General features: G+C 68.0%; 4 protein-coding genes across 4 annotated transcripts; 3 read left to right on the top strand and 1 right to left on the bottom strand.

Annotated features, from left to right (window-relative positions):
- Positions 1 to 1542: 1542 nt before the first annotated feature.
- LOC137440394 (transcription factor Sp6-like) lies at positions 1543 to 6226 on the top strand. Its single transcript, XM_068136669.1, is given in 3 exon segments — positions 1543 to 1703; positions 5062 to 5500; positions 5502 to 6226. Coding segments are annotated over 2 exon segments (1092 nt in total). The 5' UTR covers positions 1543 to 1703; positions 5062 to 5083; the 3' UTR covers positions 6177 to 6226.
- Positions 6227 to 10561: 4335 nt separating this feature from the next.
- LOC137440395 (secernin-2-like) lies at positions 10562 to 15141 on the top strand. Its single transcript, XM_068136670.1, has 8 exons — positions 10562 to 10615; positions 10977 to 11148; positions 11273 to 11454; positions 11565 to 11764; positions 12590 to 12805; positions 13878 to 14043; positions 14175 to 14352; positions 14486 to 15141. The coding sequence occupies exons 2-8, from the start codon at positions 10978 to 10980 to the stop codon at positions 14642 to 14644; spliced, it is 1272 nt and encodes a 423-aa protein (XP_067992771.1). The 5' UTR covers positions 10562 to 10615; position 10977; the 3' UTR covers positions 14645 to 15141.
- LOC137440398 (leucine-rich repeat-containing protein 46-like) lies at positions 15038 to 17392 on the bottom strand (the record flags this gene model as incomplete). Its single annotated transcript, XM_068136672.1, has 8 exons — positions 15038 to 15525; positions 15669 to 15829; positions 16128 to 16197; positions 16306 to 16415; positions 16582 to 16628; positions 16734 to 16842; positions 16940 to 17037; positions 17141 to 17392. Coding segments are annotated over 8 exons (1335 nt in total), but the record flags the coding sequence as incomplete, so codon positions are not given.
- Positions 17393 to 17790: 398 nt separating this feature from the next.
- Positions 17791 to 21528, top strand: LOC137440397 (large ribosomal subunit protein uL10m-like). Its single transcript, XM_068136671.1, has 5 exons — positions 17791 to 17858; positions 19068 to 19237; positions 20119 to 20283; positions 20363 to 20507; positions 21205 to 21528. Exons 1-5 carry the CDS (start codon positions 17819 to 17821, stop codon positions 21444 to 21446), a joined length of 762 nt encoding a protein of 253 aa, XP_067992772.1. The 5' UTR covers positions 17791 to 17818; the 3' UTR covers positions 21447 to 21528.
- Positions 21529 to 24583: the final 3055 nt, after the last annotated feature.

The following is a 24583-nucleotide window of genomic DNA, read 5'->3' as shown; positions in this document are numbered from 1 at the left end:
GATCTCCCTGCCCCTTCTGCTGGGATGGGGGCCGGGATCAGGCTGGGAAATCTCTCTGGATGGTGCCCAGAGCTGCACATGCAAAGTCTGCAACCTGCTTCCTGCCCCAGAGAGCTGCTGGTGGCCATGATACAGCTCCTGGGACACGGCTGGAGAGCCCAGAGCCACCAGCTCAGCCCAAACAGCACTTGGGTGTCCCCAGACTGAAGCATCCCCCTTCCCAGTAGCCACAGGAATGGCTCCCAGCACCTTCTGGGCAGGTGGCAGAGGTAGGGAGAGGAGGCATGACTAAGACTCTGGGGCTGGGGTCTCCCTGCATCTCCTCTGAGCTTCAACAAACCACTTGAGCCCCAGAGCTTGCATTCATCACCATCTATTTAGAGCCCAGCCCCTGCCTCAGCAGCTTGCCCTGCCCCTGGGCCTATCCCAGGCTCTCCGTTCCAGGGTCTCCATCGCAGGGTGCCAGTCCCAGAGCCCTGCTGAGCTACGGGGCCATGCTCACCCCTCAGCCAGCCGCGTTTTGGTGGCACTGCTGGGGGTGGTGGTGGTGGTGGTGGTGGAGCCATCCCTGGGATGATGAAAACCAGGAGAGGTTTTCCCCAAGGCAAAGGAGTTCCCCGCGCCCTCCGCCCGGCCGGGCGCTTGGCAAAGGTGCCAGGGAGATGTGGGATGCTGGCACTGCCAACCACCAGCCCCAGCTCCTGGCAGAGCCCCTCACACCTTCCCCTGCCCTGTGGGCTTCAGAACTGGGGTGGGCTTCTCCCAAGGGCCACGAAGGTCCTCCCCGAAGTCGTGGCCGGCAGCAGCCAAGCCCTGTGGCAGCCCAGGGATCCTGGCGGTGGAAATGGGGCCAGGACGCCCTGGTGATTAAGTGGCTCCTCTGGCCGCGGCGTTGCCACATGGCACCTCCTGGCAGCCCCCTGTGCTGCCAGCCTCGGTGGTGGGGAGAGGGGTTTGGACTCATCTGAGCCTCCCTGGAGCCTTCTGGGCTGCACCAAATCCATCTGGGTCACGGTGGGTCCTGCCATCAGCACCACTCCCTCCTGCTGCAGGTCCAGCTCTGGCCCCAAAACTTGTCCCTTGTGCCTGTCCCATTTACCCCATGGCACAGGGCTGAGCTGCAACAGGAAAGGAGGGAGGGGGGATGACACTCAGACCCCCACTGCCCCTCTGGGGGCAGAAGCAAGCAGATTGTCCCCTTCTGGGTTGGAGGGGGACAGGAAGGCTGTCGGGGGCCAGGGGGTCCCTGGGGGAGGCTGGCAGGAGGGTGACAAGAGGAAGGAGGCCACAGGCGCGGAAGGGAGGAGGGTTTTTTTCCCTTTCTTCTTTAATTACCTTCCCTCCACCCCCCCCTTCTCTGTTTGCGGTGTCTGCTGTGAACTTCCCGTCCCCTCCCTCCGCTTTCATGCTCCGGCTGCTGGGACCGGGAAGAGGCTCCTGTCAAGCGGCGGGGCTGGGACTCTGCCTCCAAGGGTTAAAATCACCTGGGCCAGGGAGGGGTGGAGCTGGGACTGCTGGGGGGGGGGAGGAGGAGGAGGGAAGAGCCAGGAGCCGGGCTAGGACCCAGCCATTCCTGCTCGCCCGGCCCAGTGGGTGCCCCATCCCTGGGGAGCCGCTCGGGTCCCTCGGGGTCCCCTCGGGAGTCAGCGCCCCCGCCACGCCGATGAGGACGAAGCCACCGGGAGCCCGTTGCCGCTAGAGCCGTACGTACCCACCGCCTCCCTCCCCCCCGTATACCACTCAGTGCCCGTGATACCTTCTTCCGTGGCCCCGACGGCCGGTGCTGCGGAACGGGTGGGTGGTACGGGGGACACCCCCACACGCGCCCGCTGGGGATCCCCCGACTCCGGGTCAGGGGCCGGCGGCCGCCCCGACCGGCGGCTGGGAACGTGTCGCTGCCGGTCCCGCCGCCCCGGCCCGCCCCGGTCGCAGCAAGTCTTTACTTGCCGCCCAGCCGCGGCCACTGGCCACCGAGCCCTGAGGCTACCGGCCCCTTCACCTCCCGCCCCCCTCATCCTCTTCAGTTCACAGCGCTGAGTCCCCTCCCCTGGAAGCGGAGACCCCCCCACCCCTTCCAGAGAGACCTGGCTCCGGTGACCAGCCCGGGTGCGGGGCTGGGATTCCCCCCTCCCCTTGCTGCCGCCGGGGCTGTGTCCGTCCCGTCCACCTTCCTCCCCCCACCCACCCCCCGAAAAGAGAAGCCGCGGGGAGTTTCGCTCGGGCCCCAGGGAGCGTGGCTGTGGGCGACGGGACGAGAGCGGCGGCATCGCCCCAAACCCGCAGCATCACCCTGAGCCCGCAGCACCCCCGAAACCCACGGTGTCGCCCCCCAAACCCGCGGCGTCACCCCCTAAACTTGCAGCATCACCCTAAACCTGCAGCACCCCCCAAAAACCCAGCATCATCCTCCCTCGAACCGGCGTTACCTCAAACCGGCATCACCCCCCCAGACCCACGGCGTCACTCCCCAAACCCACAGAATCCTCCCCCTCCAAACCTGCAGCATCACCCCTAAACCCTCAACATCACACCCCCCCCTCCCCCCGCCGCCCCAAGCCCCCATCCCCATCTTTGCCGACACCCTTCCTTCCCCGCACGCCGATGGCGTTTCCCCAAGCCCGGCCGAACCGGAGCCGGGAACCGGTACCGGGGCTGCGGGCAGCGCTGCCCGCCCATCCCTGCCGCGGGGTGAGGCACCGGCTGGGGCCGGGAGACGGGCAGAGCCAGAGCCGCCGGTGCCCAGCCCGGACCGTGACTCACGGGGACGCATCACCCGCCGGTGCCTCAGTTTCCCTGCGGTGAAATGGCCAACGCGGCGTCGAGCCCCGCCAAAGAGGGGAGGGGATGAGGGCAGGGGAGGGGGGGAAATGGGGACGGGGAAGGGACGCTGGGAACCCTCCGAAGGGATTTGATTTTCCTTTTTGGTGGTTTTTTTTTGGTCGTCATTCCCGGGTGGAAAAACGCCCTGGGAGTTTCCACGCGTGGCTGGCTGGGGCAGGGTGATGACAAGAGGGATCCCTCCCTGGGCTTCCCCCCCCCCTGCCCCCAGCAGCGGCTTTTTGAGCTGTCAGGGTCCAGCTGTGGGGCTTGGTGTGTGCAGTGGGGCTGTAGTTGGGGGGCTGGGTCCTGGTGGGACCCCCCGAGCAGAGTGGGGGGCAGATGTTTGGGAGTGGGGGTGCGCTGTGGCTGTTGTTGCCTGCAGATCACTGTGGTTATGCTGAGGCTGTGTCAGGTGGGACCTGTCTGGGACCCCACAGAGGGTCTCTTTGCCTCCTGTGGGGGGTTGGAGGGCTGGGGGATGTCTCTGCCAGGTCCCTTCTGTCCTCAGATCCAGAGGGGTCCTGAGTGGTGCCAGCTGCCACCCCCAAGCCCTGTGACAGGCATCGCTGGGAGGGGGGGGGGTTCTGTGGTTTTGACCCCAAATTGCACCCATGGGGAGCTGGGGAGTGCTCAGGACCCCACTGGGGACCAGTGCTGGTGTGGGAGCTCCCCCTCAGTGGCAGCCTTCCCCTACCTCGCTGGCATCCCCAGAAATGGGTCCCACATTTGCTGCCAACCCCTCTCCAGGGTTGGGGTGGGCAGAGCTGAGCCCCTCCTGGGGGCTCAGCACCCCAAAACCTGCTCAGGCTGCTGGGCCCGGGAGGGAGTCATTCCCCTACGACCACTGTGGTAATGGCCTGAAGCTGAGCCCCCCCCAAGTGACAATGGCACAGGGGCAGTTGGGTCCCATCAGGGGGATTTTCCATCCCCCCCTCCCCCAGCTCTCAGCCCTCTCCTTGGGGTCCCCCTGCCCTCCTCAGTGCCACCTGGCAAGGGAAAATGAAGTCCCCATGCAGCTGGGGGGAAACTTCAGCGCTGGGGACCACCCCCTCCCCTCCTTGCCCTGAGCTCATAGTGTTGGGGACTGGGGGGGCTCTAGGGATCCATCCCCTTCACACAGGGGATACAGCCCCTCCCAAAAGATATTCTATCACCCCCCCCGGGTGTCTCTCTGGGGCCTTGTCCCTGTGCCGTATGGACTGGGGGTGGCAGGAGCTGGGGAGGGGTCCGCCTGGGGGTGTCTGGGAGCAGGTGACAGTGGTGGGAGGGGAGGGGGATGTCTGTGGAGGGGGGGGGGGAGGGGTCTCAGTCGTCCCCACCACGGCGCCGGTGGGAAGTCGGGGGGCGGGAGCTGGTGGCGGCAGGTGGATTTCAACACCGGGGTGGGGCCCGTCCCCAGTGGGGTTTGCACAGCTCCCGGTGAGTCACGGCCGCCGCGCCGGGGAGGCAGCCGGTGCCCGGGGGTCCGGGGCTGCAAGTGGGTGCCCTGGGGGTCCGGTGCCGCGGGCAAAGGCAGCCCAGAGCCCGGTTTCAAAGGGCCGCCAGCGGCACGGCCCTGGGGCTCCGCTCCCCCATCCTGCTGCCAAGCAGCCCCAGGTGCAGCCCCAGCTCACCCCCCCCCCGGATTCGTTTTTGTACCCTCCCCCCTAAGTAGCCTGGGGGCTGCCAGGGCCTGGGGCAGGAGCAGAGATGAAGATGAGGATTTCCCAGCCCAGCTGGGGCATGGGAGAGCCAAGGTGGTCTGGTGGGGGCTGTGGCCCTCTGTGGTTGGGGTATGGGCATGGGGACACCACTTGTGCCCCCTAATCGGAGTGGCATGGTCGGGGAGGTGGCAAGGCAGATGTTGGTGGTTTCCTTTGACTTCAGACCTGGGCACTGACACCTTTGGGCTACAGATGTGACCCACTGGCACCCACCAGCAGCAGGCCTGTGCCAGGAGCTGGCAAAGGGTCCGTAGGGATGCAGGGATGGGTGCTAAGGGGTGCCCACCCCTGCCTGGTACCACTGTCCTGGTGTGCCACCGGGCCGTGGAGCACAGAGACCCCTTGGTGGGACAGGAGGGTGATGAGGTGCTGGGGACACTCAGGACGTGGCAGGATCATGCCAGTGATGGATGGGAATCGGTGCTGGGGCTGCCGCCGGTGGCAAGCCCCTCCCTGTGCCAGGGTATGCAGGGGCAAGGGGGGTCTGGACGTGTGCCCCTCCTCTTCTCACAGCTCTTCTCCCTCCCTCCCCCTTCAGGTCTGCCAGCTGCTGCCCCGCAATGCTCACAGCGGTCTGCGGCTCCCTGGGGACCCAACCCTCCGACGCCCCCAGATCCTCCCCGACCCACCTGGACCTGCAGCCCCTGCAGCCCTTCCAGCCCCACGGCAGCACCGCGGCGGCCGCCCAAGACTTTGCCTCCCCTCTGCCCCCTCCGGAGCTGCCGCTAGCAGGTCCCGACGAAGCCACTTTTGCCACCCCTGGCACCTATGAGCCCCATGGCCCCCCGCGGTTAGAGCTGCCCAGCGACGGCCCCAGCGCCTACACCAAGCTGCTGCCAGCCGCCCCGGACATGGCACATCCCTACGAGCCTTGGTTTCGGCCCCCCCACCCCGGCCCCCCCGGTGAGGAGGGCGGTGTCAACTGGTGGGACCTCCACGCTGGAGCCAGCTGGATGGAGCTGCCCCCTGGGCAGGGTGGGGGGGCTGCAGGTGCCCGGGCACCCTGGGCTGCCGCCAGCCCTGGGCGGGTACGGTGCCGGGGAGCACCAGCTCTGCGCCCCCCCTACCCACCTGCTGCCCCCTCCCGCTCAACATCTCCTGGGAGCGGAAGGAGCCAAGGCAATGGAGGGCCCCCCCGAACCCCGAGGGCCGGAAGCAGAGGGCAGCGTGCGACCCAAAGGCGCCCGGCGTGCGGTGCCGCGGGGCGGGGGGCAAGCCGCTTGCCGCTGCCCCAACTGCCAGGAGGCAGAGAGGGGAGGGCCGTGCCCCGAAGGGGCGAAACGCAAGCACCTCCACAACTGCCACATCCCCGGCTGCGGGAAGGCTTATGCCAAGACGTCCCACCTGAAAGCCCACCTGCGCTGGCACAGCGGCGACCGCCCCTTCGTCTGCAATTGGCTCTTCTGCGGCAAGCGCTTCACCCGCTCGGACGAGCTGCAGAGGCACCTCCAGACCCACACCGGGGCCAAGAAGTTCGCCTGCCCGGTCTGCGGCCGCGTCTTCATGCGCAGCGACCACCTGGGCAAGCACATGAAGACCCACGACGGGGGCAAAGATGGGGGAGAAGCTGAGGTCAAAGGCAGCGGGGACCAGACAGCCGGCAAGGGAGGCAAGAGGGAGCCCGAGGGGGGTAATGCCACCCCCACAAACTGAGCCACTAAAGCCCCGCGTGGTGGAGGGGGGGTGCCTGGGGGGGGAAACACGGATGGAGGTGCGCGTTGTGGGGGGGGGCACCCTGGGCGAGGGTCGGAGGGGAAACCCTTCAGGGCTGGACTCTGAAGGGGGTTGCCGTGGGGGTTGTGCGGCAGGGTGGGCGCAGGGCTGGCACCTTGTGCTCGAGGTGAGGTAGAGGCGGGGGTGGGGGGACGGGGGACAGCGGTGGTGGTGCCACAGCCCCGTCCCCCGCTACGGCCGTGCCGGTTTGGGGAGCGCCCGGAGCTGCCCTGAGGCGGTTTCACTTGTCCCGCTCCCGCTCTCCCGCCCCCCCACCCCCCCTCCTCTCCCCTCCCCTCCCCTCCCCTCCCCTCCCCTCCCCTCCCCGCTTTTGTCCTCCCCCAGCTTCCCAAATCTGTTTTTTCTTTCGGGAGCTGCTGGCAGGCGGTGGGGCTGTTTGGGAGGAACATCAATGGGAGCCGAAGCAGCGGGGAGCTGCCCGGGCACGTCCAGCCCAAAGGGGAGGAAGGAGAAAGTGGAGGGGGGAAAAAGGGAGAGAGGAGAAACCCAGGAGCCTTTGCTTGGGGAGGGGGGCTGCGGCCCCACCCCAAACCTCCCCATTTTGGTTTCCTCCCCCCCACACCGTTGGCATCCCGGGCTCGCCCCCACCTTGTGCCAACCCTGTGTGAGGTTTGGCACCTCTTGGGGGATTGGAGGGGGGTACACAATGGGTACCCGCAGCCCCCCCCCTCCCCTCCTCCCTGCTTGGCACTGCTGGGCTGGTGGGGATCCTGCATCCCCTGAAGCACCACTTGGGGATGCGAATCCCTTTGTTGTTTCGGTTTGGGTCTTCATCGAGGCTAAAACGGGGGAGGGGTGGGGAGAAAAAGAGAAGTCCTGCTTGAATGTGAGCCGTGGGGGGCTGGGGCTGGGGGGGGGGGTTCCCGTGGGGCGCGTGGCGTGGCGGCGGGCGGTTGCCCAAGCGCACACCTGCAGCTTTCCCACACCCACCGCCGCGGCCCCGGGCGGGAAGCACACCGGGCGGCCGCGGTCCTGGCAGAGCCGGGGCGGCCACATTCCTCCGGCCTGGCACGGCCAAGCTGCCCGCCACCCCTCGACCCCCGCCTCCTCCCCCCCTGTACCCCATGGCCGTCCGTCCCCGGGGCCCTTTGTGGCTGCTGGGGATCCTCCTCCCTGGGCTTGCTGCCAGGTCCCTGGGGACCCCATTGCTGTCCCGCTCCCAGGGACCCCATTAGAGGTGCTACAGGTCCCTTGGGGACCTCGTGACTTCAGGGGACCCCTGTTGTCCCCCCATGCATGCTGCCTGTCCCCCCTGTGGCCCCATAGCCATCCCCTCCCTGGGGTCCCATATCTCCAGGGGACCTCTGCCTGTCCCCTGCCGTGCATGCTGCCTGTCCCCTCGGGGGACCCCATGGATCCCTTAGCAGATCTCCTGGTGACACCCCAGGGCACCCCCCCACCAGGGACCCCATATCTTTCCTTCCCTGGGGCCACCCTCCCCCCCTTTCCCCAGGGGACCCCATCTCTGCCTTTCATCCCTGGCTGGTGATGTTTTTTGGCCCTTTTGGGGCTTTCCCCCGGGTTTTGGCAGAACCCCTTGGACACAGAAGGAGACACTGGGACCTTAAGGGGGGGGGGGGGGGGGGGGGGTGGGGTCAGCACTGGGATCGGGTGGGATGAGACTTGCAGGCTGCTGAGGGCACCTGAAGCTCCCTCTGCTCTGTTCCCGCTCCCCCCAACCCCCCTCCCCAAGCTGGCAGCAGTTCATGGCAGCTGGGGATCAGGGGGAGGGAGCAGAGATTTGGGGGAGCTGATCTCCTGCCGTGGCTCCATCCCTAGGGGGGGGTGGGGTGGGGTGGGGGGGTGTAGAGCTCGGAGTTGGGGGGGGGCTCTGTAGAGGGGTTGCCCATACTTGCAGCACCCCAAGATCTTGGAGGGGGGGGGGTGTGGGGGGTGGTGGAAAGGGGTAGAGGTGAAGTTGAGTGGGGGTCCGTGCCCGGAGGGGCGCCCCGTGGTCTTCGGGTTTGATTGTTTTATTGTTATTATTAATTATTAACTAATGTTATTAATTATTAATATTATTATTATTATATTATAATTATTATTTTCTTAAGGTGAAGCCAGGCTTTGCCACTCGGGCAGAGTGGATCTCTTGGGTTGAAGCTGTGGCCCTTGGGGAGGGGGCGAGGAGGGAATAGGACCCTTCACACGGTCCCCATCCCTGTCCCCGTGGCTGCCTCAGGGTGGGGGAAGCTGATGGCTGCCCCACGGCACAGTGGGGCTGGGGGGGGGAAACCCAGCACGAGGTGAAGTCTCGTTGCAGGGTGATTGTTGTTGTTGTTGTTGTTGTTGGCGGGGGGGAGGGCGCTCCAGAGGGACCCCAGCCCCAGCGTGGCCACCGCTGTCCCGCTGCAGGACTCGGGCGACCTGGGCTGTCCCCAGCTCTCGAAGGATGTCCCCGACCCCAGCGTTTGCCTTCTGCAGCACACAATTCCCCCTCCGTGCCCTCCCCCCCCGCCCCCAGGTGGAATTTAATCTCCCGAGGGGGACCCCGGGGCAGGGAGGAAGGGAGCTCAGGACCCTCCCCAAGGTGCCGCATGGCACCTGTGGGGCTGTCAGATTTTGGTAGCCAACCTTAGCTCCAGGAGTGGCCAGAGAGGGGCTCTGGCATGTTGGGGACCCCCTCATGCTGCAGCCACTGAGGACAGATTTAACGGGGGGGTAGGGGGGGGTGGGGAAAGGGGGAGGGAGAGGGAGAGGGGAGGGCTAAAGCAGAGGTACCCCAAGAGTGGGGACCACCGAGTGGGGGGTCCCGCGCTCATTTGGGGGCGCTTGGGGCTCAGCTTTGGGGCGAGGTGGTTGTGGCGGCGGGGGCTGCAAGGAGGGGCCCCAGGTGTGCTCTGCCCCCGCACCCCCACCCCCCCGGGGCCCAACCTGCTGCGATGGGGCAATGAAGGCTGTAAAACCGGGCGGGGAGGGACGGAGGCTGGCTCCCACCCGCCGAAACCAGTCCAGCCTGCTGCGGCGTGGGGATCCCGGCCCTGCACCCCCAACCGCCGCGTCCCCCACCCCCGAGCCACCTCCCCGGGGCAGGGAGGGACCGGCACAGCCGGGAGCCCCGGGGGTGGGGGGTTGGAGGGGGCGGGGAGTGAAGGGGGTGTGGGGGGGGAGGGATTGGCCTGAGAGATGCTGAGGCTGGGGGTGAGGGGTGAAACCCCTCCCGCTGCCCCCCACCCAAGGCAGCGTGGGGAGGGTTTGTGCTGTGAAGAGGCTGCGGGGGGGCTGTGGGTCGGTTTTGTACTGGAATAAACGCCGCGTGTTTTCGACCCCCCCCGGCTCTGCGGCTCCGTCTGTGCCCAGGGACACGTCCAGCACCCTGACCCCCCGCCCGCCCCTGCCAAGGGCCCCACACATCCACCACCTTCTGTGTCCTGCCCCCCAGCTCTCCAAGGGATCCATCTGTCCCGCACCTTGCCCCCCACCCCTCGGCCTCACGCCTCCGGGGGCCGCTCGGGATGCTGCGCGGGTGGGTGGGTGGGGGGTGACCCAAATGAGGACCAGCTTGAGCCCCTTCTGAGAGGGTCACATCCTGCACCGCTCAGGCCTGGCCGCAGAGACCAGGACGCGCCGGGCGGGCGCCCAGGGTCCCCCCGCGGGCAGGGTGCTGCCGGGCAGGTCTGCCTGCATACCGCGGGGGGGGTGTGCCGTGGGGTGCTGCCCACGGGGGGTGCTGCCCATTGGGGTGCTGCCCACGGGGGGTGCTGCCCATTGGGGTGCTTCCCACAGGGTGCTGCCCACGGGGGGTGCTGCCCGTGCTTGGTGCTACCCACGGGGGGGTGTTATCCGAGGGGGGTGTTACCCACGGGGGGGGTGCTGCCCACTCTGGGTGTTGCCCATGGGGGTACTGCCCATTGGGGTGCTTCCCACAGGGTGCTGCTCACTGGGGGTGCTGCCCGTGCTTGGTGCTACCCACGGGGGGTGTTACCCACGCTGGGTGTTGCCCACGGGGATGTTGCCCACAGGGTTCTGCCCAGGGGGGAGTCTACCCATGAAGGTGCTGCCCGTCAGGGTGATGCCCACGGGAGATGCTGCCCGTGCTTGGTGCTATCCACAGGGGGCGCTGCCCACGCTGGGTGCTGCCCACGGGAGCGATACCCCCAGGGGTGCTGCCCACGGGACCCTCCAGCGCACACCCGGGTTTCCCATCCCTGCTCCTTGCGGGGGAGATCGGAGACCTCCGTCCCCGGGTTCCTGTGGGGTCTGGTTCCTCCTCCACCCCCCCACGCCCCACGCAGGTGCCGGTGCCGGTGTCCGCTGCCGCCGTGCGACCTCCGGCCACCGGGCGCCGCCGTCGGGACGTGCCAGGGGGAGGCGGGGACCAGGCAGCGGCGGCCGCGGCGGTGCGAGAGCAGCAGCAGGTCCGTGGGGCTGGAGGGTCTCGGGGGGGGATCCAGAGGAGGGGGTTCGGGCAGAGGGTGCCTGTTACCGGGCCTGTGCGGGTGGGGGGCCCGTCCGCGGTCGGTGCGAAGGGGTCCCGGTTACCGGGGGCTGCTCGGTCGGACGCCCCCGATCGGTGCAGAGCTGCGGGGTCCCGGGGGAAGGAGATGCCCCCAGGGCCACTCCGGGATGGGGTCCCTGTTGTCCCCTCAGCTCTAGGGAGCACTTCATCCCTTAAAATCCCCCCCCCAACACGTCCCCACGTCTGGCAGCCCCAAAGGGACCCTGGGGGATACAACCAAGGGCGGGGACCGGGGGGGTGATGTCCTGTGCACGGTTTAGGATGGCAGAGCAGGACCCTGTGCCCTCATCCTGCGACTGCTTCGTGGCGCTGCCGCCGGACACGGCCTCTCCTGCGGTCATCTTCGGCAAGAACTCCGACCGTCCACGTCACGAGGTGCAGGAGGTCGTCTACATCCCTGCTGCCGTCCACCCTCCCGGGAGCAAAGTCCAGGTGAGGACCACACCGGGAAGCTGGCACCGCCGCGGGGGGGGCAGCGCCCCGAGGGCCTGCCAAGTCTCAGCCCCACGCCGCGCGTGTTTGTGTGCGCACCCCCCCTGCCCTCCCCACCCCGCAGTGCACCTACCTGGAGATCGAGCAGGTGGAGAGGACCCACGCGGTGGTGCTGAGCCGCCCTGCCTGGCTGTGGGGTGCTGAGATGGGTGCCAACGAGCACGGCCTCTGCGTGGGCAACGAGGGCGTCTGGACCCGCGAGCCGGTGGGGGAGGAGGAGGCGCTGCTGGGGATGGACCTGGTGAGGTGAGGACCCCTGCGGTGTGCCCCCCCGCCCCTCACCTCGCCTTGGCTGCCCCCCTCGCCTCCCCCTCACCCCCTGTCTCCCCCCCTCCCCGTGCTTGCTGGCCTGGCAGGCTGGGTTTGGAGCGGGGCAGCTGTGCCCGGGAGGCGGTGGAGGTGATGGCAGCGCTGCTGGAGCGCTACGGCCAAGGGGGGAGCTGCAAGGAGGAGCCGGAGCCCTTCAGCTACCACAACACCTTCCTGCTGGCCGACCGCTCCGAGGCCTGGCTGCTGGAGACGGCTGGCAGCTACTGGGCAGCACGGCGGCTCCAGGGTGAGCGGGCACCGGGGCAGCCGTGGGTGGGCACCGGTCGGACTGGGAGGATCGGGGGGGAGTCTTGAGTGGGCACTGGGCAGACTGGGAGGGTTGGGAGAGTACTGAGTGGGCACAGACTGGGAAGGTGGGGAGAGTATTGAGTGGGCACTGGTTGGACTGGGAGGGACTTGAGTGGGCACAGACTGGGAAGGTGGGGAGAGTATTGAGTGGACACTGGTTAGACTGGGAGGGGAGGGAGAGTCTTGAGTGGGCACAGACTGGGAGGGTTGGGAGAGTCTTGAGCGGGCACTGGTTGAACTGGGAGGGTCTTGAGTGGGCACAGACTGGGAGGGTGGGGAGAGTCTTGAGTGGGCACTGGTTAGACTGGGAGGGTAGAGAGGATCTTGAGTGGGCACAGACTGGGAGGGGGCCTTGAGTGGGCACTGGTTAGACTGGGAGGGTAGGGAGAGTCTTGAATGGGCACAGACTGGGAGGGTGGGGGGTGTCTTGAGTGGGCACAGACTGGGAGGGTGGGGGGAGTGTTGAGTGGGCACTGGTTAGACTGGGAGGGTAGAGAGGATCTTGAATGGGCACAGACTGGGAGGGGGCCTTGAGTGGGCACTGGTTAGACTGGGAGGGTAGGGAGAGTCTTGAATGGGCACTGGTTGAACTTGGAGGGTAGAGAGGGTCTTGAGTGGGCACAGACGGGGAGGGAGCCTTGAGTGGGCACCAGGCAGACTTGGAGGGTGGGGGGGTGTCTTGAGTGGGCACTGGTCAGACTGGGAGGGGGGTGTGTGTGTCTCATCCTCCTGCCCCAGCCTGAGCCAGCTGTGGCCTTGGCAGAGGGCAGCTGCAACATCTCCAACCAGCTGAGCATCGGCAGGGAGATCAGCGCCGAGCACGCGGGGCTGCGGCAGCGAGCGCGCAGCCAGGGCTGGTGGAGCGGGGAGGGAGAGTTCAGCTTCGCTGAGGCCTTCTCCTTGCCCCAGCAGCCGCCTCGCATGGAGGCTGCCAAGGCTCGCTACCGGGCTGGCAAGGAGCTGCTGAGGCAGCACGCAGGTGGGCACAGGCACAGAGAGTGGGGATGGGCACGAAGCGTGGGGACGGGCACAAGGTGTGGGCATGGGCTCCAAGAGTGGGGATGGGCTCAAAGAGTGGGGGTGGGCACAAAGTGTGGGGGTGGGCACAAAGAGTGGGCATGGGCTCCAAGAGTGGGGATGGGCACTAAGAGTGGGGATGGGCTTAAAGAGTGGCGGTGGGCATAAAGAGTGGGGGTGGGCACAAAGCTTGGGGATGGGCACAAAGCGTGGGTGTGGGCACAAAGTGTGGGGGTGGGCATAAAGTGTGGGGGGTGGGCACAAAGTGTGGGGGTGGGCATAAAGAGTGGGGGTGGGCACAAAGCATGGGGATGGGCTCCAAGAGTGGGGATCGGCACTGAGAGTGGGGTGGGCACAAAGTGTGGGGATGGGCTCAAAGAGTGGGGGTGGGCTCAAAGAGTGGGGGTGGGCTCAAAGAGTGGGGATGGGCACAAAGCATGGGGATGGGCACAAAGTGTGGGGATAGGCATAAAGTGTGGGGGTGGGCACAAAGTTTGGGGATGGGCATAAAGAGTGGGGATGGGCACAAAGCATGGGGATGGGCTCAAAGCTTGGGGATGGGCAGAAAGCATGGGGATGGGCTCAAAGAGTGGGGATGGGCGGAAAGCATGGGGGTGGGCATAAAGTGTGGGGGTGGGCATAAAGAGTAGGGATGGGCACAAAGTGTGGGGATGGGCATAAAGAGTGGGGGTGGGCACAGAGAGTGGGGATGGGCACAAAGTGTGGGGGTGGGCACAAAGAATGGGGATGGGCACAAAGAGTGGGGGTGGGCACAAAGAATGGGGATGGGCACAAAGAATGGGGATGGGCACAAAGTGTGGGGGTGGGCACAAAGCGTGGGGATGGGCACAAAGAGTGGGGGTGGGCACAAAGAGTGGGGGTGGGCATAAAGAGCCAGGACGGGTGCAAAGCATGGGGTTGGACACCAAGCATGGGGACGGCCACCCGTGGCACACCCTGGCACCACCAGCACGCCGCCTGTGAGGCCGTGGCTGAGCTGCCAGGGGCTGCTGTGGCTCTGCCTCGCCCCCCAGGTCACATCACGGCCGAGACCTTCATGGCCATCCTGCGGGACAAGGCCAGCGGCATCTGCGTGGACTCGGAGGGGTTCCGCACGGCTGGCAGCATGGTGTCAGTGCTGCCCCAGGACCCTGCCCTGCCCTGTGTCCACTTCTTCACAGCCACCCCTGACCCCTCCAGGTGAGGACAGCGCAGGGGGCAGCCCTGGGGCGGGGGTGGGTGGCAGGGATGGGGCAGAGCCAGGCTGCGGGCTGCGGCGTCCCTCGTCGTGCTGGCTGGGGGCAGGATCCTGCCGCTCCTCTCTTGCACAGGTCAGTCTTCAAGCCTTTCATCTTCGTGGCTGGCATCAAGCCTGTGCCACAGGTGGCATCTCCCACCTTCCACGACGACCCTGCCAGGCAGGTCCCACGCTTCCAGCGCAGGGTGGACCGGCGCCACCAGCTCTACCGCCGGCATCAGGCGGCGCTGGAGATGATGGAGGAGGACCAGGTACCGCAGACCCCTCCCCAGCCACCCCTTGCCTGGGACCCCCTGGGTGATGTGGGAGACAGTGGAGCTCCCTGAGGGTGCCCCAGCTCAGCTCAGCTCTCCTCCCTCCCTGATTCCCCCCCACCTCCCCCAGGAGAAGGGGCAGAAGCTGCTGCAGACGCTGCGGGACCTGGAGCAGCAGGGCCTGGAGGGGGTGAAGGCCCTGCTGGGGGGCAGGGTGACCCCCAGCCCCGAGGAGCTGGCTGACCTCTTCTTTGACTGTGTGGAGGCAGAGATGAAGTTTTACATCTAAACCCCACTCAGGTGGGTGGGCTTGTCCCTCCCTCCCTCCCCCCCTCTGGCATTGCTCCTTGATAGGGGATGAGAAAACCTTCCCAGTGCCCAGTCCTGGCTCCTCATCTCCCACCACGGACCTGGGGTGGGCTTGGCCCCCCCCTTCTAGGGCATTGCTCCTGGGCAGAGGATGAGAAAACCTCCCCAGTGCTCAGTCCTGGCTCCTCACCTCCCACCATGGATCTGTGTGGTGGGGAACTCCTCAACCAGCATCTCCAGCCCTGCCTGGGGCTGTGGAGCCTCCAGCCCTGACTAGCCCCAGAGGAACTGGCACATTTGAGAGGTGGCTGTGGATGTGGAGGGGGGAGAAGGAGGATGTGAAGTGGGATTTGGAGTGGTTTTTTTCCCACCCTCAGGCAGAGCTGCCTGTGCTCAGCTCCTCTGGGGCTGGCTGTGGGGCTGGGGGCTCCGTGGCAGAGCAGTGATCAGTGTAGGAATAAAGAGGCTTTAATTGGAGCTGTGTGGAGCTGTGCTGCTGGGGGGGTATGAGGGGTAAGTGCCTGCTTCCTGCTCCTTTGCTGGGACTCTTCTCCTCCAGAGCCTTGGCACAGAGCTGGCTCCCACTGGAAGCTTGCTGGGGCTGCCCAGTGGGTCCTGGCAGGGGTGGCAGCTGTGTCCCTGGCTTTGCCTGGGGACAGGGATGAGGGCGCCTGGGTCCTGGGGCAGTGGTGCTGGCAGCTCCCTCCCGGCCTGGGCTCAGGGGTGCTGGATGCAGCAGCAGGTCCCAACGCTCCCACAGCTCCTCCAGCTCCTTCAGATGGGTCTGGTGTTTCCCCAGAGCCTCACTCTGCCTCTGCTGTGAGTGCCTGGACAGATCCTGGTGCAGGTCCACAAAGAAATCTGCCAGGGATGGAAGGAGGAAGGGATGGAGAAGGATTAGAGGAGACCTGGCATGGCCCTGCCACTCCTGTCACCCTTGGAGACAGGGGGGCTGGCCTGCTTAACCCCAAAGCATGCAGCAGGTCCTGCTTCAGCCTGGGCACCTTTGCCTGCAGTGAAAGGGCTGCTTGGCTCAGAGAGCAGCAAATCCTCTTCATCCTCACTGCTGGAAGAGCCTCCTTCCTCCTCTTCCTCACCCACAGCGCCACGGAGAGGCTGTGTGTCCAGCTCCAGGAGGTGGGGCAGGGCTCCCAGCACCAGCCTTCTGCAAGGAAGAGCAGATGTTCCCCCACCACACAGCATCACCTTGGAGCTGGGAGCACTTTTGGGGGTGGCACTGACCCCCCTGGCACCGTGCCCCAGCCCCTAGCCCCACACCCTGCTGGCACTGCTCTGTGCAGCCCACCCCCCACAGCCTGCCCTGGGCAGAGATTGAGATTCCTGGGGCTTGGGTGGGGGAGGGCTCAGGTTCTATTTGATATCTGAGGAGGGGGCTGTACCCTCCTGAGGGGCTCAGGTGGCCTGGGGGGGGTTGTTCTCCCCTGTGGGCTGCCCTGCCCCACCTGTAGCCGTGCTGCTGGGTGCATTTGTTCCCTCTTAAGTCGAGGAGACGGAGGCTGCAGGGCAGCTCACCTGCAAAAGGAAGGCAGAAGGGTGCTGAGGTGGGGCTGAGCACCCCCCCCATCTCCTGCAGCTCCTGAGCAGACCCAGGCCACACCCAGACCCATTCCTGCCTCCCACCTGGGTCCAGTGTCTGGATGTGGTTGTGGGACAGGTCCAGGAGGCGCAGGTGGCGCAGGGGCTGCAGGTTCTCCACCCTGCAGATGCGGTTCCCAGCCAGGGACAGGACCCTGCAGAGCGCAGGGAGGGCAGTGGGGGTGAGCTGAGCGGGATCCCGCAGCCCCCAGAGTCAGGACCAGGCTCTCAGGGGACTGCCCCCTCCCCAGCTCTGCTAAGGGAAGGAGGGAGGCCCATGGAGAGTGATCTCCCTGGGAGGGGGGAACAAACTGCCTGTACCTCAGGTTGGGAAAGCAGCTCAGGTTCTCAATCTTCTCAATTTGGTTCTGGGAGGGAAAAGAGGGGGGGGGAAAAAAAAAAGTCAAGAAAGGCAACACGTTTTTCTACTGCCTGAAAAGTCAGACTTGGGAGCAGCTGCCCTGGTGCCTCACCTGCTGCAGGTAGAGGCTGTGAACCTCCAGCATGCTCTGCAGCCTCCCAATGGCAGAGATGTTCTGATGATCCAAACGGATGGTTGAGGAAGGCAGCAGCTCCGTGGGTCTAGAGGAAGAGAGGGCGTTTTGGGGGTGTCCTTTGTGCCCAGAACCCTCTCCCTGCAAGCCTGGGTGGTGAAGGGAGGCTCTGTGTGGATCCTCACCGGCTCTCTGGGCTTTGGGGATCCAGCAGCTGAGGTAGGCTCCTGGTGGCGATGAGGCTGCTGGTGAGGATCACTCCTGGGGGGCAGCTGCTCCCCGTCTGTGGGACACCCAGGGTGACAGGGCTCAGGCTGGTGGGGTCCACCACCCCCCAGCACCCTCCCAGGCTGGCACATGAGCAGCCCCCACAGTGGCTCACTCACCCCCAGGCAGGGTCTCGTCCACTCCAGCCATGGCAGGGGGGTCCTTGTCCTTTCCTTGGGCCCTGGGGTGGGTGTGCTGTGGGGGCTGGGCTGGTCCCATCGCTCGCTGGAAGGGGAAGGCTGCCGAGGCAATGGGGGGCAGAAACCCACGGGCTGGGGAGGTCGCTGGGGGCAGGACCGCTGGGCTGGGGGCGAGCAGTGCTGGGACCCCCAGGCTGGGCAGAGAGCCCCTAGGGTCTGGGGGAACCATGGAGCTGCGGGCAGGGGAGGTCACCAGGATCAGGGCCCCCGAGGTACAGCGGACAGCGACCCCCGAGCTGGGGCTGCGTGGCGTCACCGGGGCCAGGACCCAGAGCTGGGGGCCGCAGAGACCCCCGGGCCGTGGGGACCAGACCCCAGGGCTGGAGGGGGGGGCGCAGAGCCTCTGTGGCTGCGGGAGAGAAGAACGACCCGGGCCAGGCTTGCCGAGGCTGGGGGCGCAGCGCTCCGGGGGCGGGGCTGGGGTCCCGGCGGCGCCGGCCGCGGCGTCCCCGTTGCTAGGAGACGGAGGGCGCCGGAAGGGGCGGGGCGGGAGCTGCGCGCCCCCTGCCGGCGCGGCGCGGGAAGGCCTCCTGCTGCGGCTCCTCCCCACAAGGCCTCCTGCCCCTTCCTTCCTTCCCACAAGGCCTTGCGGCAACGATGGCGACGCTGAGCGGCGGCCGCGCGCCCTGGCGGCGGGGTGAGGCCACCCCCCGCTCCCCCTCCTCACCGGGGCCGCGCGCCTCCGCGGGGCTCGGCCGGCAGCGGCGGGGCCTTGGTCTGCCGGGAGAGGGCGTGCGTGCGGCCCGGCCTGCTGCCCCCCCCCCCCGCGGCCCGGGCTGCCCCCCCCCCCCCCCCCCGCGGCCCGAGCTGCCCCCCCCCCGCGGCCCGAGCTGCCCCTCCCCCCCCCCCGCGGCCCGAGCTGCCCCCCCCCCGCGGCCCGAGCTGCCCCCCCCCCGCGGCCCGGGCTGCCCCCCCCCCCCCCCCCCGCGGCCCGGCCTGCCGCCCCCCCCCCCGCGGCCCGAGCTGCCCCCCCCCCGCGGCCCGGGCTGCCCCCCCCCCCCCCCCCCCGCGGCCCGAGCTGCCCCCCCCCCGCGGCCCGAGCTGCCCCCCCCCCGCGGCCCGGGCTGCCCCCCCCCCCCCCCCCCGCGGCCCGGCCTGCTGCCCCCCCCCCCCGCGGCCCGAGCTGCCCCCCCCCCGCGACCCGGCCCTGGCTCCGGCCCTGGGCTCTGCCTGTCCTGTTCCCTCTCTGTCCTGTGTCCCTCTGTCCTGTGTCCCTCTCCCCTCACCCTGGCTGCCTGCCCTGAGCTCTGCCTGCCCTGAGCTCTGCCTGTCCTGTTCCCTCTCCCCTCACCCTGCCTGCCCTGAGCTCTGCCTGCCCTGAGCTGTTCCTGTCCTGTTCCCTCTCCCCAGCCTGGCTGCCTGCCCTGAGCTCTGCCTGCCCTGAGCTCTGCCTGTCCTGTTCCCTCTCCCCTCACCCTGCCTGCCCGTCCTGAGCTCTGCCCGTCCTGAGCTCTGCCCGTCCTGAGCTCTGCCTGTCCTGTTCCCTCTCTGTCCTGTTCCCTCTCCCCTCACCCTGGTGCCTGCCCTGAGCTGTGCCTGCCCTGAGCTGTTCCTGTCCTGTTCCCTCTCCCCAGCCTGGCTGCCTGCCCTGAGCTCTGCCTGCCCTGAGCTCTGCCTGTCCTGTTCCCTCTCCCCTCACCCTGCCTGCCCGTCCTGAGCTCTGCCCGTCCTGAGCTCTGCCCGTCCTGAGCTCTGCCCGTCCTGAGCTCTGCCTGTCCTGTTCCCTCTCTGTCCTGTTCCCTCTCCCCCTCACCCTGGTGCCTGCCCTGAGCTGTGCCTGTCCTGTTCCCCTCTCCCCTCACCCTGGCTGCCTGCCCTGAGCTGTGCCTGTGCTGTTCTCTCCCAGCCTGGCTGCCTGCCCTGCAGCTGGCCCGCCGCGGCTCCAAGGCTGTCACCCGGCACTGGAAGGCGATGCACTTCCAGCGGCAGAAGCTGATGGCCGTCACCGAGTACATGCCCCCGCGGCCGGCCGTCCCCCCGCGCTGCATCACCCCCCCGAAGGAATCGCTCGAGAAGGTAAATCGCTGCCCTGGGGCCGCAGCCACCGCGGGGTGGCTTTGGTAGGCTCCGTCTGTCGCTGCTGGCCGCCGGGGGCTCAGGGCGGGGACCGAAGCCCTTCCTCCCGCCCCGGGGTGGTCCCGACCGCCGGGACGGCCCTGCCCCGGGCTGAGCCTGGCTCAGGAGAGCTTCCCGGGCTGAGTGCTGCTCCTCTTCCTTGCCCCCTTGGGTGGCTGGAAGCTGCCCCAGCTGGTAGTCCAGGTGCTGGGAACTGGGAGAGTCCTGCTCCAGGCAGCCTCCCTGGGACCTGTGGTGGGTCCCTGGCAGCCTCCTTGGGGCCCTTGGCAGCCTCTCTGGGGTCTCTTTATCCTCCTTGGATCCCTGGCAGCCTCTCTGGGATCTGCTCAGCCTCTGTGGGTCCCTGGCAGCCTCCTTGGATGCCTGGCAACCCCTCTGGTATCTGCTGATCCTCTGTGGGTCCCTGGCAGCCCCTCTGGTATCTGCTGATCCTCTGTGCGTCCCTGGCAGCCCCTCTGGGATCTGCTGACCCTCTGTGGGTCCCTGGCAGCCCCTCTGGGATCTGCTGAGCCTCTGTGGGTCCCTGGCAGCCCCTCTGGGACCTGCTGAGCCTCTGTGGGTCCCTGGCAGCCCCTCTGGGACCTGCTCATCCTCTGTGGGTCCCTGGCAGCCTCTCTGGGACCTGCTGAGCCTCTGTGGGTCCCTGGCAGCCCCTCTGCAGCCTGTCCCTCCTCTCTGCACCCCGAGCAGCCTCTCGGGCTCTGCCTTCGCCCTCCCGCGCCCCGCGGCAGCCTCCCCCGGCGGGCCCGGGGCGCGCCCCGGGGGGGTGGGCGGCAGCCACTGCCCCTTCCCCGGGCCCCACCGGCCTCGGGTGCCCGCAGGAGGACGGCTACAGGCGGCTGCTGCAGCGGCAGGTGCGGGAGGCCTTCAGGGACAACCGGATGGTCGCCGTCTGCCAGTTCAACTCCATGCCCGAGGAGGAGGTGGCGCTGCTGAGGCACTACCTGCGCAAGCACAACATCCAGGTCAAGTTTGTCCTCAACGAGGTAGGGGGCAGGCCCCTGTGTGCCTGGGGGTGCAGCTCCTGCGGGGCACAGCTGAGCTGTGAGGGGGCTGTCTCCCCAGGTCGTCAGGCCGGTGCTGTCCCAGTCCAAGTACAGGAACCTCCTCCCTCTCTTCGTGGCTCGCAACATCCTGCTGGTCAGCCCGGAGGCCAAGGCCAAGGAGATGCTGAGGGTGCTGAAGGGAGTGCCACAGGTCAACCTCCTGGGTGAGAGCCTCCTCTCTGTCCCCCCTGCACTGCTGCTGGGCTCAGCTCTCACGGGAGCAGAGGATGTTAGGGGCTGGAAGGGACCTCTGGAGATCCTCCAGTCCCAAGCCCCCCCCCCCTGCCAGAGCAGGGCCACAGCGTAGGAACAGCCAGGCTGGAAAAGACCTCAGAGATCATCGAGTCCAACCTCTTACCTGACACCTCCTGGCCACTAAACCATGGCTCCAAGTGCCACATCCAAGAGGATGTCCTCCCAGGCTGTGGGATCAGAGGGCATGGAGTGGTAGGACAAGGGGCAGTGGATTTGAGCTGGGAGAGGGGAGACTGAGAGTGGAGATGAGGAAGGAATTCTTGCCAGTGAGGCTGGGGAGGCACTGGCACAGGCTGCCCAGGGGAGGCTGTGGCTGCCTCCTCCCTGGAGGTGTTCAGGGCCAGGCTGGATGAGGCCTTGAGCAGCCTGGGCTGGGGGGTGAGGTGTCCCTGGGCATGGCAGGGGTCTGGAACTGGCTGATCCTGAAGGTCCCTTCCAGCCCATTCTGTGCATCACATCCTCATGCCCACTAAAATGAGGGGGGGGCATGCTGAGGGGGGGGTGGGTGTCCTGCCTGCAGGATCAAACCTTCCCTGTGGGAAGACAGAAAGGGGCTCTGGGTGCCCCACCCCATGGCTCATCCTCAGCTCTGCTGCTCTCCTCCAGGTGCCTGCATCGATGACACCATCCTGAGCAGGCAGGGAGTGGAGAACTTCGCCAAGCTGCCCTCCCTGGAGGCCACCCAGGGCCAGACCGTTGGGGCCTTGGCCCTGCTGCCTTCCCAGACCTCCTCCCTGCTCCAGCGAGGCCCTGCACACCTCACAGCCCTGCTGGAGCAGCACCTGCGCCAGCTGCGGGAGGGGGGGCACGGCTGGGGGTGCGGGGGGCACGGCTGGGGGCACGGCTGAGGCCGCAGGGAGTGTGGCTGGGGACAGGGGGAGCCCAGCTGAGGCCACAGGGAGCCCAGCTGAGGCCACAAGGAGTGTGGTTGGTGACAGGGGGAGCCCAGCTGAGGCCACAGGGAGCAAAGTTGGGGTCAGAGGGAGCCCAGCTGAGGCCCCAGGGAGCAGGGCAGGGGACAGGGGGAGCCCAGCTGAGGCCACAAAGAGTGTGGCTGGGGACAGGGGGAGCCCAGCTGAGGCCACAGGGAGCAAAGCTGAGGCCCCAGGGAGCAGGGCAGGGGACAGGGGGAGCCCAGCTGAGGCCAGAGGGAGCCCAGCTGAGGCCACAGAGAGCAGGGCAGGGGACAGGGAGAGCCCAACTGAGGCCACAAGGAGCAAGGCTGGGGACAGAGGGAGCCCAGCTGAGACCACAAGGAGCAGGGCAGGGGACAGGGGGAGCCCAGCTGAGGCCCCAGGGAGCAGGGCTGAGGCCCCAGGGAGCAAAGCTGGGGTCAGGGGGAGCCCAGCTGAGGCCCCAGGGAGCAGGGCTGGGGTCAGTGGAAGCCCAGCTGAGGCCCCAGGGAGCAGGGCTGGGGGCAGGGGCAGCCCAGCCAAGCCCAATCCTAATCCTGCCCAGACTCCAGGGGGTCACTGATGTTGGCCCCCAGGCCCTGTGTGTTGGCCTAGAGTCTGCTCCTTCCCTGCCTGCAGTCGAGGGGGAGGGTCAGGAGCAGAAGGTTTGGCCCCAGGTGGGCAGCCAGTGGTGGGTCTGGGGGTGCTGGGCTGTCACCAGCCCCTTTGGGCTCCCTCTGCTCCCCACAGCTGCCAGAGTCCAGCTGTGTCCTGGGGGCTGTGGCTGGAGGGTTGCTGGCAGCATCTGGAGGAGGAGGAGGCTGGTGGGGGGCTGTGGTGGTGCTTCTGGGGGGGTTGTTGGGCTGCTCTGAGCCCCCCTGGGCTGGGGGGAGCCTGCTGTGACCCCAAGGCAGGCTGTGGGATTGTGTCCTCCATTAAAGTGTGGTGCAGCTGCTGGAGCCTCCTCTCGGCTTTGGGGGTGGGGGTCGGGGGTGGTCCTGCCCCTGCATGCTGAGGGGAGAGCCTGGGGGCTGCTCTGGGAGAAAGGGAGATCCGAGGGGTGGGCTGGGGGGGAGGTTAAAGCAACGCCCAGGGGTGGGGGGCCCGGGACCCCCGTGGGGTGCTGCCTCTCCTGGGGATATCCTTTCCCACCCTGAGTGGGCAGGGCCGGGGGCTCCCCTTCTCCCCTGGGCTGGGCTGGGAGGGAGGAGAGCCCCCGCCGTAGGGGATAACCCTTCCCCCCGCCCCGAGAGGGAGAGGAGCTGTCCCCGGAAGGGGAGCTGGGGCTCCGGCCGTGCCGCGGCCGCGGGTGGGTCGGGCTCGGTGCCGGGAGGTGGGAGCGGGGGGGATCCCGGTTCCCCCGGCGGGCTGCCGTGGCTGGCGGCTCCGGTCCTCCACGGTGCAGGGGGCAGAGCCGAGCGGCTCCGGCCCGGCGCCTCCGCCTTCTTCCGTGTTCCGCTTCCTGCAGCCGCCGGGCAGGATGCGACCGGCCCCGGCTGCCCGCCCGCCGCCCCCCGAGGTGAGCGCCCGGGACGCGGCCGCTGGGGAGACCGCCGGGGGTCCAGCCGGGGCGGGGGCGAAGGCACTGCACCCAGCTTCCCCCGGCCCTAACGAGGGTCGTGCCCACCTCCGTGCCCTGCCCGGGGCTGCCCGGAGCTTTGACCCCCCCGTGCCAGGCAGGGGCGGGCAGCGGGGGTTCCCCGGGGGCCCCGGCCCAGCCCCGTTACCCGCGCTGGGGGAGGCCAACCTGGCCCCACGGCAGCACCCGGAGTGGGGGGTCTCAGGTCGCTGGCAGGCTGGGCAGGGTGTTTGGGGGTGTCCGGGCTGCGGTGGGAGCCCCCCGCGGTTCCCTCCCCTCTGAGCGGCGTACGCGGTACCGGGGCGCCCGGGGCGGCGGGGTAGCGGCGTGTCCGGTGCGGCGGGTAGCGGCGTGTCCGGTGCGGCGGGTAGCGGAGCAGTGGTTCCCGGTGCCAGGGCTCAGCCGTCGTCCCGGGGTTATCGCAGGACCCGGGAAGAGGCGGCGCTGGAGGCGCGGGGAGGTGCTGGCGTGGGGGGGAGCTTCCCTCCTGCCTCAGTTTCCCTGCCCTGTGATGGGGAAAGGCGAAGGGAGGGAGGGAGGAAGGGAGGGAGGGAGGGGGCGTGGGTGGGGATCTGGGTTTTGGGGAGGGTCATGTCCTGACCCGGAGGCGCTCTGGACCCCTAGGGGGTTAACCTCCTGTGCCCGCCGTGGGGGCTGCGCCGTGGCACCGTGAGGCGAGCAGGGGCTGGACTCTGGACCTGCCAGGCGGGCAGCGGGCACGGGCGGGGAGGGCGAGATAAGGCCGGGCGAGAGCAAGGCTCCAGCTCCCTCTGGGGGTCACTTTCCGGCTCCCAGCCGCAGGCTCCCCACGCCCGGGGGTGCCCACGAGGGAAGGGATGCGGCTGCCAGGCAGGGTGGGTGATGCCCTCCCTGACCCCGGCACCCACTCGTGGCAGCGGCTCCCGCGGCTCGGGGCGTGACGGACGAGCTGGGACCAGCCGCCCCTCAGCCCTGCAGTGTGGACAGGAGTGGGAGGGCTCTGGCTGTGCCCCCCCCTGCCCCCCCCCCCCATCTGCTCGCCGGCCATGGGCAGCCACGAGAAGGATCTCTGCTCTCCCAAGAGGGCTCTGTCCCGCTCCAGCAGCACTGTGTCCTCCAAGCACAGCAGCATCCAGCAGGTTGGGGGGCTCCAGGCATGGGGCAGGGGGCTGGGGGGGGGCTCAGGGGGTGCTGTCCTCCGAGCACAGCAGCATCCAGCAGGTTGGGGGGCTCCTGGTTTGGGGTAGAGGTGTGGGGGGCTCAGGGGGTGCTGTCCTCCGAGCACAGCAGCATCCAGCAGGTTGGGGGGCTCCTGGTTTGGGGTAGAGGTGTGGGGGGCTCAGGGGGTGCTGTCTTCCAAGCACAGCAGCATCCAGCAGGCTGGGGGCTCCAGGCATGGGGCAGGGGGCTGTGGGGGGGGGGGCTCAGGGGGTGCTGTCCTCCGAGCACAGCAGCATCCAGCAGGTTGAGGGGCTCCAGGTTTGGGGTAGAGGTGTGGGGGGCTCAGGGGGTGCTGTCCTCGGAGCACAGCAGC

Source organism: Melanerpes formicivorus, unplaced genomic scaffold (assembly GCF_026170545.1).
Source record: "Melanerpes formicivorus ecotype bairdi unplaced genomic scaffold, bMelFor1.0.p_v2 SCAF_2928, whole genome shotgun sequence".
In the NCBI taxonomy this organism is placed as follows: domain Eukaryota; kingdom Metazoa; phylum Chordata; class Aves; order Piciformes; family Picidae; genus Melanerpes; species Melanerpes formicivorus.
The sequence above is the reverse complement of the archived record's forward strand: the minus strand, read 5'-3'. Positions and strand labels throughout refer to the sequence as shown.

What these genes read in the sequence shown, in the direction of transcription:
- LOC137440395 (XM_068136670.1), top strand. Translation starts at nt 10,978, where the DNA reads ATGGCAGAGCAGGACCCTGTGCCCTCATCCTGCGACTGCTTCGTGGCG. An exon ending in CTGGGGATGGACCTGGTGAG is followed by an intron (nt 11,455 to 11,564) that starts GTGAGGACCCCT and finishes CTGGCCTGGCAG; the next exon opens with GCTGGGTTTGGAGCGGGGCA. An exon ending in GCTGCTGAGGCAGCACGCAG is followed by an intron (nt 12,806 to 13,877) that starts GTGGGCACAGGC and finishes CTCGCCCCCCAG; the next exon opens with GTCACATCACGGCCGAGACC.
- LOC137440397 (XM_068136671.1), top strand. Translation starts at nt 17,819, where the DNA reads ATGGCGACGCTGAGCGGCGGCCGCGCGCCCTGGCGGCGGG. An exon ending in TCAAGTTTGTCCTCAACGAG is followed by an intron (nt 20,284 to 20,362) that starts GTAGGGGGCAGG and finishes CTGTCTCCCCAG; the next exon opens with GTCGTCAGGCCGGTGCTGTC. An exon ending in GCCACAGGTCAACCTCCTGG is followed by an intron (nt 20,508 to 21,204) that starts GTGAGAGCCTCC and finishes GCTCTCCTCCAG; the next exon opens with GTGCCTGCATCGATGACACC.